Source organism: Tursiops truncatus, chromosome 14, assembly GCF_011762595.2.
Source record: "Tursiops truncatus isolate mTurTru1 chromosome 14, mTurTru1.mat.Y, whole genome shotgun sequence".
NCBI classification, from domain to species: domain Eukaryota; kingdom Metazoa; phylum Chordata; class Mammalia; order Artiodactyla; family Delphinidae; genus Tursiops; species Tursiops truncatus.
This window is the reverse complement of record NC_047047.1, coordinates 74,486,919-74,504,477: the sequence shown is the minus strand read 5'-3', so window position 1 is coordinate 74,504,477 and position 17,559 is coordinate 74,486,919. Positions and strand designations below refer to the sequence as shown.

General features: G+C 53.0%; 1 protein-coding gene and 1 long non-coding RNA gene across 3 annotated transcripts in view; both read right to left on the bottom strand.

Annotated features, from left to right (window-relative positions):
• LOC109551194 (uncharacterized) overlaps positions 1-5,102 on the bottom strand; it is a 343,444-nt gene extending 338,342 nt beyond the window's left edge. For both annotated transcript variants that reach the window (XR_012325803.1, XR_004521671.2), the window contains exon 1: positions 4,454-5,102. This is a non-coding gene — a long non-coding RNA (uncharacterized lncRNA). The remainder of the gene's footprint in view (positions 1-4,453) is intronic.
• Positions 5,103-9,568: 4,466 nt separating this feature from the next.
• On the bottom strand, positions 9,569-16,532 carry OSR1 (odd-skipped related transcription factor 1). The gene is made up of 4 exons (XM_019942548.3): positions 16,397-16,532; positions 15,955-16,188; positions 10,603-11,302; positions 9,569-9,856 (listed from the first exon to the last, which is right to left on the bottom strand). Exons 3-4 carry the CDS (start codon positions 11,268-11,270, stop codon positions 9,721-9,723), a joined length of 804 nt encoding a protein of 267 aa, XP_019798107.1. The 5' UTR covers positions 11,271-11,302; positions 15,955-16,188; positions 16,397-16,532; the 3' UTR covers positions 9,569-9,720.
• Between the last annotated feature and the right edge of the window lie 1,027 nt (positions 16,533-17,559).

The window sequence follows — 17,559 nt, the reverse complement described above, 5'->3', positions numbered from 1 at the left end:
TCATTGAACGTTTTAAAAACAGCAGAACAGAGGGGACACAGGAAAGAATCAGTGAAGTGGAAGAGACGATAGGAGCTACCTGAGCTGAACAACAGAGAGAAAATGGCTGAAAAAAAGTGAACAGAACCACAAAAAGCTGTGAGATGATAACAAAAGATGTAATATTTGTGTCATTGGAGTCTAAGAAATAGAGGAGAAAGAGAACGGTGTTGAAAAAAGTATCTGGAGAAATTATGGCTGACCATTTTTCAAATATGGAAAAGAAAGAATAACTGAAATTCTTTCAAATATGGAAAAAGCTGTAAACCTATAGATTTAAAAATCTGGGCAAAACCCCGAATGGATAAACCCAAAGAAATCCATACCATGAACCATCATAATCAAACTTCAGACAATTAAAAAATCAAAGACCAAGAAAATCTCTTGAAAGCAGCAAGAGAGAAATGGCACCTTACATAAAGGGCAGAAATAATTCAACCGACAGCAGATTTCTCATCAGAACCATGGAAGCTGAGTGGTTCTAGCACAACCTTTTGCAAGTGCTGAAAAGAAAGAAATGTTAACCCAGAATTCTGTACCTTGCAAAATTATTTTTCAGGAATGAAGGAGAAATTAAAAAGTTCTCAGATACAGGAAAAGTAAGAGGATTTTCCACACCAGACCTACTCTAAAATAATGGCTTTAAAACGTTCTCAAAACAGAATGGAAATGATTTTTTTAAAAAAGGAAACTTGGAACATCAGGAAGAAAGAAAGAACAATGGTAAAAGCAAAAACGTGGCTACATAGGATAAACCTTCCCTCTCCTCTTGAGTTGTCTAATTATGCTTGATGGTCGAAGCAAAAAGCATAGCATTGTTTGGCCTGCATCTCAATGTAGATAGAGTAAATATTTAAGACTATTATGACATAAACAGGGAGCCTAAAAGGAGGTGTCTTAGTTAGTTTGGGCTGCTATAACAGAATACCATCGACTTGTTGGCTTAAACAACAGGCTGGAGGTCCAAGATCAAGGAGCCAGCAAATCCAGTGTCTGGTGACAGTTATCTTCCTGTTTTACAGATGGCCGTCTTGTCTTCTTGCTGTGTCATCACACGGTGGAGAACAGGCAGGAAGGAAGCAAGCTCTCTCATGCCTCTTCTTGAAAGGGCACCAATACCATCCATGAGGGCTCTAGCCTCATGACCTAATTACCTCCCAAAGGCCCCATTTCCTAATACCATCTCACTGGGGATTAGGATTTCAACCCAGGGATTTGGGGGTGACACATTCAGTCCATAACAGGGGGTAAGGTTTCTACATTCACTCAAAGTGGTAAAATGATGACACCAGTAGATCTTTGTGGTGATGATATAAATCTATATCTTGATTGTGGTGGTGGTTACAGGAATCGACCCATTACTATTGCTATGTCTGTGAAAAAACAGCATAAGAATATACACACATTGTACCAACATTGATTTTTTCTGGTTATGATACTGCAGTAATCATTACACAAGACATAACCATTGAGAGAAAATGGGTGAAGGATGCATGGACCCTCTCTGTATCTTTGCAATACCTGTATATCTATAATTATTTCAAAATAAAAAGGTTTTTTAAAATGGGAAATGGTTCTAGATTAAAAGATGCTACAGACCTATATGCAACAAAAGCTACTTTGATTGGATTATGATTTTTTTTTAATTCAAAAGGTTGGAAAGTTTGGGGAAATTTTAATATAGATGGGATATTTTTGATGATTTTTAGATAAAATTATTGTTAGTTTTCTTCAGTGTGATAGCAATGTTGTGGTTATACAAAATAATGCCTTTATTCCTAAAAGATGTGTGCTGAAGTATTTAGGGATGAAATATGATCAAACTAACTTTCAAATGGTTCAAGGAGAAAGACAGCGAGAAACAAATAAAACATTGTCAACTGTTGACCCTGTGAGGAAGGTATGAGGTGCTCCTTGTACTCTTCTTTCAATTATTTAGTATGTTTGTAGATTTTCATTTTTAAGAAGTTGGAGGGATGGATTGATGGATAGATATGTGAAAGAGCAAGTATAGTAAAATGTTAATTGTGAAATTTAGGTGATGAGTAACTGGGTGTTCATTATAAATTTATTTCAATTTCTCTGTATGCCTGGAAATGTTTAACTTAAAATGCTGGGAGGGGGAAGCTGAGGGAACATATCAAAACCCAATGCCCTCCCCCAGCACGCCCAATCCTCCCTGGGCCAGTTAAATACATACTTATCATAATTAAACTAAAACTTATCATTTGTCATGGGAAAAAGCATGCCTGGCTTCCTGGTTGGAGAAACCCTACCAATGCCTTACACTTTTCCCATAGTGGTAAAGCCCCAGGCAGTGCCATTGTCCACACCATCAAACTGAGAAGTCTCCTCTGAGTATTGCTGATTGTCAAGGAGAGACAAACCTGGACAAGACCAGCCTGGGCTTATAGATAACCTGGTTTTCCCAGAAGGTACCCCAAATTTAAAGGAGTTAATGCCCCTTATGTGAGCAGCTGAGGAGTAGTGTGAAGCCTATTGGTGGTGGTGAAGACCCAAACGAATTTGGGGTTATATATGTATGTTGAAAATATACTTATATTGGGGGTATATTTACTTTTAGGAGAAATATATATATTAGAACTACAATAAGAAAACAACTCCCATCATGGTGGGAGTTTATAACACATTACATACCAGAGTTAGGAATTAATAGACAAGAAATGGAAAAATTAAAAAGAATATAGAAGATATGAACCTTATCATTAAAAAAGATGGATTTTATGATATAGATCGCTGTAACAGTTGACAAGAACTCTTCAAGCCGTCCCACCCGCCTTAGAGTAACTGCTCAAGTATTTCAGTGTCACCTGAAACTAACACAACATTGTAAATACCCCAATAAAAATTAAAAACAAAAATTTCAGTGTCAGTTGATCTCTCCAAATGACAAGACCATGGAGACTGTTCCTGATAGCGACAGCATCACACCTGCTCTGGTTCTTGGCCTACTGCAGACCTACAGGAGGAGCTGCGTATGCTGTGAGATACTGAAGATATCCTGAACTCTGACTGCACAAAGACGCTCAGCTTCTGACCCAGGTCAATAAGAAGTGAACCAATCTTCCAAGTAAATCTCATTATTTAAGGCAAGGCTCGTATTCTCTGGAAGCTCATTTTCCCTCTCTGGTCCTTGGAGTGGCAAAGAATCTAGCCATTCCTACCCCATTTCCTCTAGTTTTCTTTCATGTCCCCTATAAAGTTTCTCATCTCGTGCCACCACCTACCTACAGGCTCCAAGTGGTACCCACTGCTGTGAATGACAAAAAGCAATCCATCCCTGCACCTGTCATGACAAAACTCCTTATCTCCCCAGCAAAAGAGTTCAATCAAACCCATCATTAAAAATAAATTAATTATGCTTTATACCTCCCCAGAGATTGCTGAGCTAAATGAGCCAGCTAAGTGTTTGGAAAGGAAAAACAAAACTCTCAGCTGATTCATCCCATCTTTCATCCATCTCAAACCATCCCACTTTTCTGGGTTAGTCCTTCTATATTCTTATTGCTGGAGCTGGAACCAGCACTGGCCAGGAAAAATGGCCAAGAATGGAAGAACAGATGAATGGATGAAGAAGATGTGGCACATATATACAACGGAATACTACTCAGCCATAAAAAAGAAAGAAAAAATGCCATTTGCAGCAACATGGATGCAACTAGAGATTGTCATACTATGTGAAGTAAGTCAGAAAGAGAAAGGCAAATACCATATGATAACAACCATATGTGGAATCTAAAATATGACACAAAACGAACCTATCTATGAAAGAGAAACAGACTCACATATACAGAGAACAGACTTGTGGTTGCCAAGGGGGAGGGGGTTGGGGGAGGGATGGAGTGGGAGGGTGGGGGTAGCAGATGTAAGCTATTATATACAGGATGGATAAACAACAGGGTCCTACTGTATAGCACAGGGAACTAACTATATTCAATATCCTATGACAAACCATAGTGGAAAAGAATATTTTTTAAAATGTATACATATGTATAACTGAATCACTTTGCTGTACAGCAGAAATTCACACAACATTGTAAATCAACTATAGTTCAATTTTTTAAAATGTAAAAAAAAAAAAAACGGCAGCAGATGCCAGGGCTTAGGCGGCTGGGGGGTGACACAAACATTCCTGCAAATATGTCCATGTGATAGTATTGTGTGACCAGCTTTTCTGTGGGCTAGGACACTCTACCACAAGTCAGAGGAAGCAGAGATCCAAAGGAGACTACAGAGGGAGGTGTCTGCAGAGTGAAAGACCCCCTGCTACTTATTCAGTGACACCTGCCACATACATAGGCCCCTGCCCTGCCCCACACCTCAGTCTGCCCCCGGGGTGATTTTTTTCTCCCTAAGCATATGCTCAAAGGAGTGGTGTGAATGGGGCACTTACATTTTGTCACCAGACTTCCTCTCTCAACCAAACATAATGATAATCTGTGAACTGATTAATCCATTTGTCTCCATGGAGTTAAAAAAAAAAGTCTTCTTTCCAGTTTTCCAGAAGGTCTCAAGACCACCAGTCCAGGCCAGATACCCTTCTTCCATCCCACTTCAGGATCCCTGGGCTATGATAAAGTGAAGATGAAGATTCTCCTAGGAATAAGGCAGCTTGGGAGGCAGGTTACTTCAGGAGGCTGAGAGAAGCTTTTCTAATAATACTTTTACATGGTGCTTCCAAAATGCCCAAGTTGTTCTGCAACACATTAGGGTCCAGCTTTTAGTTCAAGCAGTTAATAAATGACTGAGAAAACATGTATGACTTTGACCTTTACATTAACTGAATGAGGTAAGTGGGAAGAGTATTATCACCATTATGAGGCCCAGAGAAGTGTAGTTACTTTGCCCAAAGTTTGGGAGCAGCAGGAAAACCTAGAACTGGATCTTCAGGTCTCAAAGGAAACACAGCTTCTAATTCCTCCTGTGCCACTGACATGAGGTTTGATCCCCATGAGATATGAATCTCAGGTCCCTTGTGAATTTTTCATCTGAAACACACAAACTGGGCCCGACCATCAGTGTGGCCCTAGAGGTGGCCCCAAAAGCCGGGCTGGACGCGTAGGGTGGGTGACCGAGCCTGCGCTTCTAGGAGCTCCGCCCCGCCGGGGGCTCGAGACCTCTGCCTCAGAGACCCTGCCCGAAAAGGCTGGCTACGCACGGGACTTTCTGATCTAGGGCAGGGTCCGGCCGCACCATCCCTGACAGGTCGAATCCCAGGGATCTCCGTCGGACCACGGCTGCGCTGGATTCGAGACGCCAAAGGAACTCCAAGGGTCTCCAGCCCGCATTAAACCCGGAGCTGCCCTCTTCTCGTCGGCATCTCTGGCGCTCACATACGCCAACAGCTGGATGTGCCCGCCGGGCCACTGTTACCCCGAGTTTGTGATCCCTGAAAGTGGGAAACAGAAGTCGGAAGCCACAGCCCACGACCGCCTGGAGACACCGCGCCCGCGCGCCCACTGCTCGGGCTGGTGAGCTCCGGCTGCGCCTGCGCGCCGGGCCTGCGCAATGGGCGGGGAGGCGGACGGGTGGGGCCAGGTGGGCGGGGCGAGTATCCCACGGCAGCTGGTGCTTTGAAACCCTAGGGCATGGAGACTGTTCTAAACCACCAGATCCCGGAGGCGGAAGCTGCTGGGCACCCTCCTTCACTAACGGCATCTGCCAAAGCTTCGGTTCTGCGGATTCTGTCGGTGGGGACGAACCGGTTCTTGGCTCACCTGTGGGCAGGATTTGAGGGGCGGGACCGGGAAATGTGGGAGCAATAGTGTCACTGCTCCAGGTGTGGCCCATCTGTGACGTCAAGGAAGTACGTAAATGAGATACCGATGTAGACGTCGCGGATCCCTTGCGCTCTTGCCAGAGGCCTGTGTGACATCACTGTGTCACCGGGAGGATGCCCTGACGTCACAGTGCCATAATGTTCTGGGAGGTGGGATGGAACGCCTTTGAGCCGGTTCTACGGACGCCAAGGTTCCAGGGGAGGGGGTGGGGATGATATCACAGGTCCCACGTTCTTGCAGATGAGGTGCCGTCCGGGAGCCCTAGACCATCTTACTGCGTTTCTCCCTCCCCCCAGGACCCTATACTAGCCCTGAATCCCGAGACAAGGAAGTAAGCGGGGGAAAAAGGCCCTTCGTGCGCCCCAAACCCCTAGCTGCATTCCGGAAGGACGGGGTAGAACTTGAACTCTTCCTCTAGGAAGAAGCCCCTGCGAGCTGTTCTTTCCCCCAGGGCGCTCCTGTTCTCCTCCCAGAGCGAGCGCTAGGAAGCTCCAGGCTGCGCCGAGGGTCTCTCGCGCCTTCTACCCGCCTATTAGAGAAGTCCAGCCGGGTAGCTGCCCCACCTCCTGCGCTACAGACGAATCGCAGGCCTACCAACTTTGGGAAGGGCCCCAGCCGGACTCTCATCTCCTTTCCTCTCGAAAACCGGCCTGAGCCACGCTGGGCATGTGAGGCCAAAGGAAACTAATGTCTGAAAACGGGGGTTGCGGGGTGGTTCAGAATCTTCCAGAGGTGTAGCAGGAAAAAATTGGCCACCTATATAGAGTGGACAGGCAATAAAACACACCCAGCATTTCTGACCATCTCGTTGCCTTTTCATGCGACCCATAGAGTAGGATCTGGGAATTGTAGCCTGTGTGGGGTCTGGTGGTCCGTGACCCAGGCTTGCCCTTCCATTTGCAGTCGCTGTGACTGCAGTCTATGAAATCACTGCCATGAGGATAGACTGCAGCCAGCTACGCTGCTAAGTGGTTTCTGCATCCACCAAGATGATAGAGGCATTGAGAACAGGCTGGAGGTCTCTGGGCAGCACCCTGTCTCACTCCCACCCCATCCCCCAAACCTCTGCGCTTAGGAATTCATTCTTCCAAGGACGCACACTCGGTACTGAAAGTCTCTCCGTGGCAGGGCCTGGGGATGGAGGGGCAGGGATTCATGGTATCAGAGGTGGGTGGGCCAGAAAGGAAAACCCTCCTTGGCAAACCTCCCCATTTCACAGTCCTTACTAAGTCCTTGAGTTGGGGCAGAGGTTCTTTGTGTCCTGCGGAGGTGGGAGGTGGTGCAATGTGAGGGACACAGGGCAGCAGCAATCCCTGAGAGAAATGGACTCCCTCAAAGAGTAAAGGAACCGAGTGAGGCACTCTCTCAGGTCCTCAGAGGTGATCAAAGCTCTCGGTAGTGCAGTGTGTGTGTGTGTGTGTGTGTGTGTGTGTGTGTGTGCCCACGCCCTGTCCTCATCTTGGAACAATCACTTAACCGGGCGAGTAAAGGAACAGATGTGGCTTCTCCCCTGGGGTGCTAACACAAGTCGCGGCGAAGCGCGACACACCACAGCCTGCGCTGCCTGGGCCCAAGCCGTCGAAGCCCAAAACCCACTGACTACCCCTCCCTCCAGATGCCCAGAGGTCACAGTTCTCTGGGATACGGGCTCCGCTCTCTCCTGGGGCGAGTCCTTTTGGACCCGAGGAGTAAGAAGGCTTGGGCTCTTGCTTGACTAGCGGAGATCCCATAGGCCGGTCCAGAACCGGCAGCGCTCCGCCCCTCGCTCTCAGTGGGTCCTGGGACCGGTCAAGAAGGTTTGGAGGGCAAGACCAGATGCAGACAGGACCTGCGGCGGAAGTTACTCGGGGTTGCGGGCAGGACACAGCGAGGTGCCCCGATTCCTGGGCCGCCCCTCCAGGCCTGTCCAGCAGGGGGCAGCGTGGCTCTGAATGCTGAGGGCAGGACTCGTCCACGCCGTCCCGGCCAAGGCCACAGAGGTAAGTTGGGTTCCCGCACCGCCGAGTTCAAGCCCGCCGAGAGCGGGGAGGCATTCCCAGAGGAGGTGAGGATGGCGCAGCGAAAGGCTAGAGCGTTTTAACTCCTGCAACCCCGGCACACTTTTTCAGACCGAGCATTGGGGGTCCCTGTTGCAGGTAAGCTCGGCCCAGCTGTCTCCGCGGTCGCTGAGCGCCGGACACAGAAGCCCGAGAGGCTGCGCTCGGCTCGGGAAGGGCCGCGGGCGCCACCGCCTGAGCCGCCGCGCGGTCAGGATGCTGGAGCTGGGGGAGCCCCGCCCCGCCCCAAGCTGGAGAGCCCCCTGCTGCCTGGTCTCTAATTGTGGGAAAACTAGGCGCCCCAGGGAAGGTTCAACTTGTGGAGGGCGGACTCAGATTTCTCCTCCGAAACTCCCCGGGCCTCCCAGGGCGCCCGCCCCCGCCATTCCTGACAAGGCTTTAAAACGGCAGGAATCTTTGCGGGCGTGGAGCCGGGATCCGGGCAGGGGACAGGCCCCAGCCGGAGAATTGTGTCGGGGGGCTCCTAACAGAGGGAGGGATGTAGTTTGGGGGCTTTGGGGAGGCAGCGGTGATTATGTATTTGTAGCCGCGTATGGGGGCCCGGGGGACGGTACTGGCGTGAGGCAGTCCGTGAGGGCGCTTCCTTCCCTCCCCAGTGCAGCAGCAAGAGACCAGGAGGGAGGCTTTTCGTTGGGGAGGTGGGTGACGTTCTCTTCCCTTGGTGGACCCTAAGCGACCCCGACACCCGGAGATGTTGGGATTTCTCACGGCCGATGTATTGGCCGCAGGCTCGGCTTCTTTGTAAACTCGGAGCCCTTCGGAGATGAGGACTGGGGATACTGAGACCCTAAGGCCAAAGTGGAGGAGAAAAGTAAGAAAATATATACGGGCGGGGTCCGCGGTTGCCCAGCACCGGGAGAGAGGAGCGCTGCTCCACCCATCCCAAACCGCTGACGCTAATTAGGGGAAAGTTGCTGAAGTGGGACAGGTCGGCTTGGGCAGCGAAACCCCGCTCCTCTCAAAGAAAGGAGCCGCCCAGTTTCCTACATTTGGGAGGGAAATTACCCATCCTTCAATGCCTGTAAAATAACCGTTTATTTAATATTTTTAAAAACTCCAGTGATAAATGTCCGTTACCGATGGTCAGCATAAAGTGCCAATCGCAATACATCGTCCTGCTCCTAGCCTTCTGCTCGCTCGCGGTGATGCGGCAGCGGAGCCGGGGAGCCGGAGGCCGGGCCCCCTCCAGCCCCAGGGCCCGAGGCCCTCGCCCCGCCGTCGGAGTCCGGGAGCCCACGACCCGCTGCGCTGCAGGAGCTGGGAGGGGCGCTCCCCGGCCCCGCGATCCTGGGGCCCGGCGGCTGAAGCAGATACAGGGATTACACTTTTGCAGGCTCCCAGGGGTGGGGTTGGAGGCGGGAGGAGGGGTTGGAGGCTGCGAGAGAGCACAGAACTTCTTTTCCTCTCCCCTCTCTCTCCGCAGTCAGAGTTACAAGCTTATATGTTCAAAGAAAAAAAAATAAAGAATAAAGAAAACGTATAAAATAACAATAGAAAAAGTAATACTTCTGGGAGAGGCGCCGCTGCGGCTCCGCGAAGCTTTCGTTCTTTTTTTTTTTAATGCAGTTTCCCTTCCGCCACGTGAGTACCTCCTTTTGGCCAAGAGTTTAGCCGCGTCCTGGGGGAGCCGCCCGGGCGGCCGGGGTCACGGCCCGGGGCGGGGCTCTGGAGTTCCGCGTGCGCCTGGGCCCCGGGGGACGCGTTTGGGATGGGGGAAGGTCCCGGGAGGCCCTCCCGCTGCCCGCCAGAGTCGCCTTCGGCTTCTGGTCCCTCTGGAAGAGGGGGCGGCGTGACCCAGGGTCCGGGTGCCCCGGAGGCTCTGTTTAGCATTTGATCTTGGAGGTTTTGAGCTCCTTCACCTGTGAGTGTAGCGTCTTGTGGACAGCGAGAGTCCTGGACTGGCAGAATCCTTTCCCGCACTCTTGACACTTAAAAGGCTTCTCTTTGGAGTGAATATATCTGAGGGCAAAAACAGACCGAGAATTAACCCTTGCAAAATGACACAATGTTATAAATATTATAAATAGTTATCCAAGATCCCCTCCCACTGCAATGAGGAGCTTGCCCTCAGAAGAAAGGAGGTTTGGGAGTACCTAGTGTGGAGCAGGGCAGTGCCGAGTTTGGGGATAGAGTAGGGAGGTGAAGGAGACACCTCCGTCTGAGCCGTGCACAGATCCAGCTAGGCCGACCCCTGCCTTCCTAACCAGGGCCCAGCATGGCCTTATAAGGCCTGAGTCAACACCGAAGGTGAGTGAAGGGACCTGGGTGGGAATATTTGCTGGAGCTGTGCTGTCCCAAACAGTAATCACGAGCCACATGTGGTTATTAAAATTCAAATCAGGTAAAGCTGAAAAGTTAGCTTCTCAGCTACACTAAGTTGCCCATTTCAAGCGCTTGATTGTCATCTGTGCCACGTATCACTTTTCATCATCGCAGAAACTTCTACTGCACAGCGCTGCAGATGGAGGAAGCTGTGCATGCCTGTCTGGAGCTTGGGTCCTATTCCTTGCATGTTCTCTCCACCCATGCTCCAGGAACCCATCCCTGAGCTTTGTTGGTTTCCTTCCCGATCTGGGGGAATCCCAGAAACTTAGGAGGCTTGGACTTGGTAGGGGGTGGGTCTCCTGAAACTCAGCATTAGGGAGGAGGCTGGTGGGACAGAAGCAGACAGCCAGCTCTCTTCTGGGCCACCCGCAGTACCGCACCTGTGGTCTCGTAGGTGGTCTTGCCTCCGGAAGGCTTTGTGGCAGATGTCGCAGGTGTAGGGCCGCTCGTCCGTGTGCGTCCGCTCATGGATGAGGAGGTTGTAGGACTTAGTGAAGTGGCGGCCACAGAATTTGCAGACGAACTCCTTCTTGGTTTTGGAAGGCAGGCGTCCCCTCGTGGGCTTCTTTTCTGGGGACAGCTTGGTCACATCCAGGAGGGCACCCAGCCCACCGGCGGGGGACCCGGGACCCTCTCCCCGGCCAAGCTTGGACGGATCTTCTTGCGTGGCCGCCAAGGCCAGGTTGGCAAAATCAAAGCGCGGCTTGGTCTTGAGCGCCGCGGGGCCGCTGCCTCCAGCGGTGATCTCAGGCTTGGGCTGGATGACGTGAGGGAACCAGGGGAAGGCGGGCAGCTGGAAGCGCGCGTCCACCAGGCTGGACACGGCGCCGGGCACTTTGGAGAAAGAGGACCGCGGCAAATGCATCGCGGGGTAGCCCAGCGTCCACTGGTGCAGGTGCACGGCATGCAGCGCACTGAAACCATACAGATTAGGCAGGTGGTCCGAGGGCACTGTGGGCAGGCCATTCACTGCCTGAAGAAAGGAGTAGTTGGTGAGCTGCAGAGATGGGTGGATGGGCACCGGTGCTGGCAAGGTTTTGCTGCCCATGGCCGTAGTTGCAGTATGTTCTCAATCTCGATCTGCAAGGAAAAGAAGAGGGGAGGGGAGAGGAACAGACAAGTTCAAGGTAAGTGCCCTCCTTCTGAGTTCCAGCCCAGCCACACCTTCTCTGTCCCCCAGAGCCAGAGCTGGGAACCTAAGACCCCACCCATGGAGCTCACTGCCCTCACCGAGAAGACAGGAACCCTCAAAATTGCAGGACTCCTTCCCAATGGCCTCCAGCAGAGACACACAACTTGATACAGAAACCAAACTAAATCCTATGCAATGCGACCAACTTAAAATGAGTCCACAGTGTACATGACACTGAGAAAGGCATAAGCACAGGGAAACTGTCCTGTAAAGACTTACATCCAGGCAAGCTTGAGTCAACAGAGAATTACACTCTCCTGTAAAGATAACAGAAACTTGGAAGCACACTTACACATTCATGTGCAGATAAACAAATACAGAAATGCATGCTGACAGATAAACACAGACTCACACATTCTGAAGCAGAGTTGACAACAAGGTGCAAAGATAAACTGCGACAAGCAGTACTGTGCTACTAAACAAAATGCAGGGAGGAGCGCTCGCACACACACGGGATCACACCGCACCTACAAAGAGCTCCACAGACAGCACACGTACAAACGCCCACGAATCTGCACATCTCCCAGCTCCTGTGCATTAAGCTGTACTAGCTGACCATCAACTTGGCTTCTAGAAGCCATGTCATGTTTCTCCTTACAACTCTCAACGTTGACCTCAAATTTGCTTTTCTGTATCGCTATTAACGAGCCCTTTTGACACCACCCTCTCTGCAGCTCCTTGCGGACTGACTCCCTTCCGCAGCCCTTGGGGATCACCTTTGTTTCAGCAAGGACGCTAACAGCCACATTTATTTACTCACTCAAACATCTGCAGTCATGTACAAGGGGGCTTCAGTGCCCTCCCTACCCTTTTGACACCACCCTCTCTGCAGCTCCTTGCGGACTGACTCCCTTCCGCAGCCCTTGGGGATCACCTTTGTTTCAGCAAGGACGCTAACAGCCACATTTATTTACTCACTCAAACATCTGCAGTCATGTACAAGGGGGCTTCAGTGCCCTCCCTACCCCACAGGGTCTTGGGGCTCTCGGGATGTTTGTGCGTGTGGTGAGCACCCCCTCCCCAGCAGATGGGTTTGCCTATGAGTAAGAGCATTGAGGCTGGGCCTCAGCTGCTGTGGCCTACGCACCCTCCAAATGCAAGGCCAGGGAGCTTGAGCAAAGCCAAAGGGGAGTCATGCTGATGTGACAAGCAGTCTCCTGGCCTTCTTGACTCTTGGTCAGGGTCCCTAGCCTCCGTGGACAGGTCTAGACTCGGCAGACAGACCTTTTAGGTCTGTGCCTCCCAGACACTCCTAACTCGGGTCTGTCCAGTGGAGGCAAAAACAGGGAGAAAAAAAGGTGGAATTACACAGAAGACCCTGGGACGCTCAAGTGCCGAACTCCATCTCAAGAAGTCACTGGGGAGCAGGTGCTTGGGACCCGCTTCTCCTTGCCTGTCTCAGTCCCCTGCCTCCCCCTTCTCCCTTTACTCCTTATTTCCCCTCTCCTCTTCCTCAGATCTTTCCAACCTGCAGCAGGTCCGCATCCCTGGTCTTCCCAGGCCCCTGCTCTGTTCCCTCCTTCACAGCACACACTGACACCACCCAGACAGCTTCTGAAGTCTCGCTTACCCTCAGCCCAGGCCCCTCAGGCTCAGGCTGCCTTTCACTACAGGGAAGCTTTTAATGTGAGGGCAGTGCTGTGCTGTTCCCAGGAGAATTGAGGACAATATTGACCTAGATGCCCTTCCCCCCTCGAAGCTGTTGGGGAAGGTCACTCTCGGTGTGGTGGGCCCTAAGGAAAGAACCTCTGCTGGGGGTGGAGGGAGCAAAACACCGAGAGCCAGCAGAGATGTCCTCACGCAGGTTAAATCGAATGAAAACCAAGTCGGACCGCAGCAATTTATTTGGCCTGGAGCTCAGGGAGGCACAAATCTGGGTGGGAGTGCGGAGCGAGGACCCCGGCGGCGGAGCCCTGGCCTCCGCAGCAGTGTTCTCCATTGCGTCGATCACGGGTCGCGCCAGGGACAACCCGAGACCCTCCTACAGCGTTGAGACACGGCGAAGCAAAATACGAATTGGGCCAGAGAGAAAGCTGGAGCCTGTTTGGGTTGGGAAGGGGGAGGGGGGAGAAAGGAGACGACTCGCCGACTTCAAAGGTCTGCCCAGAGTTAGGCGAGGTGAGTGCTCTTTGATTTGCTGTCACCTCTCCTTCCCCTCCCTGCGCTGGAAATCAGATCCTTATCTCTGGCTCCCCGGGGCCCGCAGGGCGCCGCCCGGGCCTCCACTTGCTCCCCTAGTGCTCGGCCTACCCCCGGCGATGGCGACAGAGCGCTGGGCTGCACCCGAGCCCGGACCGGCTCCGTGCAGGGTCGGGGATCCCACCAATCCCTCGTGTACTAACCTGGCCTCTCCTCGCCCACCCCCAGGAGCAGAGCCCTTGGGCTCGGTAAGGGGAGCGGGCGCCTGCAGCCGACACTGCTCTTGGGAGCCAACCTTAACGGGCTATCTGCCCAATCTCGCTTCCCCCGACACTCAATTTCTTTTTCTCAGGGGCGCAGTCAGTTTATTTTCTGCCACATTCCGAGGGCAGGGTTCCCCAGGCCCTCGTCAACGATTTTCCCGGGGACGAAATTCGTTCGAAACGTGGCTCTCTACACTAGTAGTCCCAAGAATGGGCCGAATTCACTATTCGGTTTCAGGCAGTCAGCTAAGAGAAAAACACAGTCTCACACTCCCCTGTCCCGCCAGAGAGGATGAGCAAACGCCCGGCCCCGCTGGCTCCCGTTGCCCTGACACCGGAACCCCAGCGTGAAGGCTTTAGATCTTTAAAAGCAAGAGAAAACACCTCTCCCCAGGCCCGAGGCCAGGCATCCACTCGGTAAGGAGCTAGGACCTCGGGACCTTGGAGGTGCGGGTAAGGGTGCTGACCACGCGCATCAAACGCCATTCGCGCTTCCCAGCCCGGATCCCCGCGCTGTGCAGACACTGTTTCCCTCGTGCGACAGAGCGCCAGTCCCGGGTCTGCAGCCAACCCTATGCTGGGCATTAATGAAGTGTGCAGAGTCTATTAAAGTAGTTTATTCGGGGCTAATTGAGCGTGAGCGAGTTAACTGCTTGCATTAATGAGGACAGAGCGAGCTCCATGAGCTTGCGCCTGGAGGAGTCTAGCATCAGCCCCAGAAAATCATCCTTGACACAGAATCCCCATCACGTGTGGTGACCGGCGTCCGGACCCCTGGCGAAAGGACTGACCAGCACGGGACACTTCTGTTTAATTCTCGCAACGAACGAGATCGAACGAACCCTTCGGCTACGCGGCCATCACCCCTGCATTTAAACGCCTGCTGCATCCTCAGCGATCTGCTCCCCAGTCTTACTGAAATCGCAATTACTTCTTGGAACCTCGGATAGAACATCTACTCACTGGTCGCCCTCCATCCGTTCCCCCCGCCCCCCGCGTCCTTGCCAGCCCCTCTCTTCTCTAGGAGGCCATGAACCTGAGAGATTAACTAGCCTTGCACGTGGTTTCTGTTCCCAAGAGCCAGCGCGCAGCTCTTAACCCGGGTGAAATTTACCAAATTGTGGCAACAAAGAAACCCTCAGCAGCTACACTATACTCCAAGAGCCTACCCCGCTACTGGCCGAGATGCTGAAAAACGACTGGATGTGGGTTTTCATTCCTCTTATCAGAGAAATTTTGGGGGAGAAATTAGTTCAGCAGGCAGTCCGTCACATCTTTCCCTCTCTTCTCCGGCTCCCACCTTCTCTCCTGAAGGGAGACAGGCACGGGAGCAAACGAATCCTTCCCTTCCAAGCCCGAAACTGAGGACATCCGCGGCTCCACAGTGTTTCCGCTACTGCGGCGTGCGGGTCTCTGATTGGGAAGTAGTGTTCGCGCCCACTGCGTGCTCCCCTGCACCGGGACAGTCGCGGGTTACGCTCCAGGCCTTGACCACACAGAGCAATCATCGGATAGAGAACACCCCGAAAGCAGAGCGCAAGTGCGAGGCGGCGTCAGGCACGCGGCCCTGCGCTCCCGGGTCGGGCCGGCCTCGTACCTGAGCGCAACTCGGCAAAAGACAAACGCTCACGAAAGCGCGACCCGGCGGGGGCATGCACCTGTCCCTGGCGCGGGCGCCTGCGGCTGTAGCCATCCATCCGCTCCCTCTTCCTTCTTCGTCAGCTAAGGTAGGTCAGGTTGGGCTCGGCGCGCGTCTCGGGAGAGTCTGTGCCCGCTTTAGTTGCTTCGGTTTCTTAGAGGGGGGGGCCACAGGCTGACTTCCGAAGTCCCCGAGCACCTCGCCTGGGATTCCGCGAAGCCCGGTCGCGCTGGGGGCAGTAGTGGGGACCCGCCCCCTCATTTCCCCGGGGTCAGAGGCCGAGGACCTCTCACGCGAAGCCCCTGAGCCAGCACCCACAACCGCCCAGGACTGCAGCTGCTCTCTCGCTTTCACAATGGTCCTGCAGCCTTCGCTTGGCGAGAGGAGCTTCTTTCTGGGACATAGAGAGAGAGGAGACACCCGCCGATCGGTGACAGGGGACCCGGGAGTCCTGCCCGCATTCCCCTCGCCGAGCCCGGGCGCCCAGGGCTGCAGTTACCTTATTCCGCTGCGGTCCCGGCGCTGCGCGCGTCTCTGGGGCTCCCGTTGCGGGGGACCCGGGAAGCCAGAAGCGCTAGATTCCACAGCGTCCTGGCCCCTCTCCGGCTGCGGGGACTCCGAGCGCCCGACACGCGGGAGCGCTCAGCGGCCCCGGAGTCCTGTCCGCCCAGGGATGGTGAACTTCTCTCGGGGCTCCTACGTTGGGTCTGAACCCGGTGCGGCTGAGAACGTACTGGGGAGAGACCGAGCTCCGACTCACTCACCCCTTAGCACCGAGCCGCCTACTTATTTTAATCCACCACCCTCCCTCCTCCCTCCCTCCCCCCTCTCCTCCCCTCTCCCCCTCCCCCCTCCCCTTGCCTCAGGATTCCTCCCCTCCCTCCCCTGCCCCTAACCATCCTGCCCTGCGCATGCGCACTGAGAGAGAAAGTTTTGCTGACCCGGGCAGCCGACTGTGGCAGAGGCGCTCGCTTGGCCCCGGCCTCCCGGGAACTGCGTCCCCTGTTCTTCAGTCCTGTGCGACCCTTTCTGCGTTGTTAGGCCCACGAGATCCCCCCAGGCGCGCTAGAGGAAAAACAACCTCTAGCTGATGAAACCGGGCTGAAACCGCGCATTTCGCAGTCCCCTGCCTTGGAGCCTAGGACACAGCCTGTGCAAGGTCGGGGTAGGCGGGGGCGGTGCGTCGGGATCCTGGCGCCTTTGTTTGGGCTCCAGCGCACCTCGGCCCCTGCTGACTAGCCTCTTCTCCCAGAATCCCTTCTGGCGTGGAGCATCTCCTGGACATCCGAGAGTGCTCCGCGCCAGAGCGGTAACCCAGACCCCAATGCCTATGGGTGACCCCAAACCCTGTGTTGCGGAGTTCGCTAGAAAGATTAGAGGCGGAGGATGGGGCAGGGAGTCAAGAAAGTTATTTCCCGAGGACCCCAAACCTTCTGGGATTCACACCCTCTAATCATGTATTCATTTATTTTAGGAGGATGGGTGAGAGTTTGGAGGATGAGCTGCACAGGCACGCGACTCAAGCTGAAAAGTTCTTCAGCTCCAGGACCTTTGAGTCCAAGGGATTGGTTCAGGTGGAGTTTGTGATCTAAGTGAGGGTCAGGGTTCTGGCTGCAAGAAATTCTGTCTTCACTGCTTATGCTTTAAGAAGGAGAGTACTTGTACCTTCTTCACTGCCTGGCTCTGAGAGCTGACCTCCAGCTGACCCCAGCCCAGATCCCTCCCCGCCATCTCTCTGGAACAGCCAGCCCTGGGTCCGGAGGAGGGGCTGGTTTCTGGGGCTTGGGTGAGTCCAGATTCACACCCCTACACTCCTGGGGTTTGCCCCCAAGACTGCTGCTGAATGACCCCTCTGAGATCTGGAGACTGGATCCTGGCCTCAGTGGGTCTCTAGCATATTGGTATTGTGTGTCTGGAAGAAGCTGCCACTCTGTCCAGATTCAGTCTGCAAGTCTGAGCTGACTTTTTTTTTTTTTAAGACTCTTGGTTCCCTGACCTAGGAAAACGGTAGTGGAAATGCCCCCCCAAAAAGGAATACTTGGAGGACACCCTGGTCTTACCCCCAGGCCTTTAGAACAGAACCTGGCCTCCAGCCCCTAGGTAA

What these genes read in the sequence shown, in the direction of transcription:
- OSR1 (XM_019942548.3), bottom strand. Translation starts at nt 11,270, where the DNA reads ATGGGCAGCAAAACCTTGCCAGCACCGGTGCCCATCCACCCATCTCTG. An exon ending in GACCACCTACGAGACCACAG is followed by an intron (nt 9,857 to 10,602) that starts GTGCGGTACTGC and finishes TTTTGCCCTCAG; the next exon opens with ATATATTCACTCCAAAGAGA.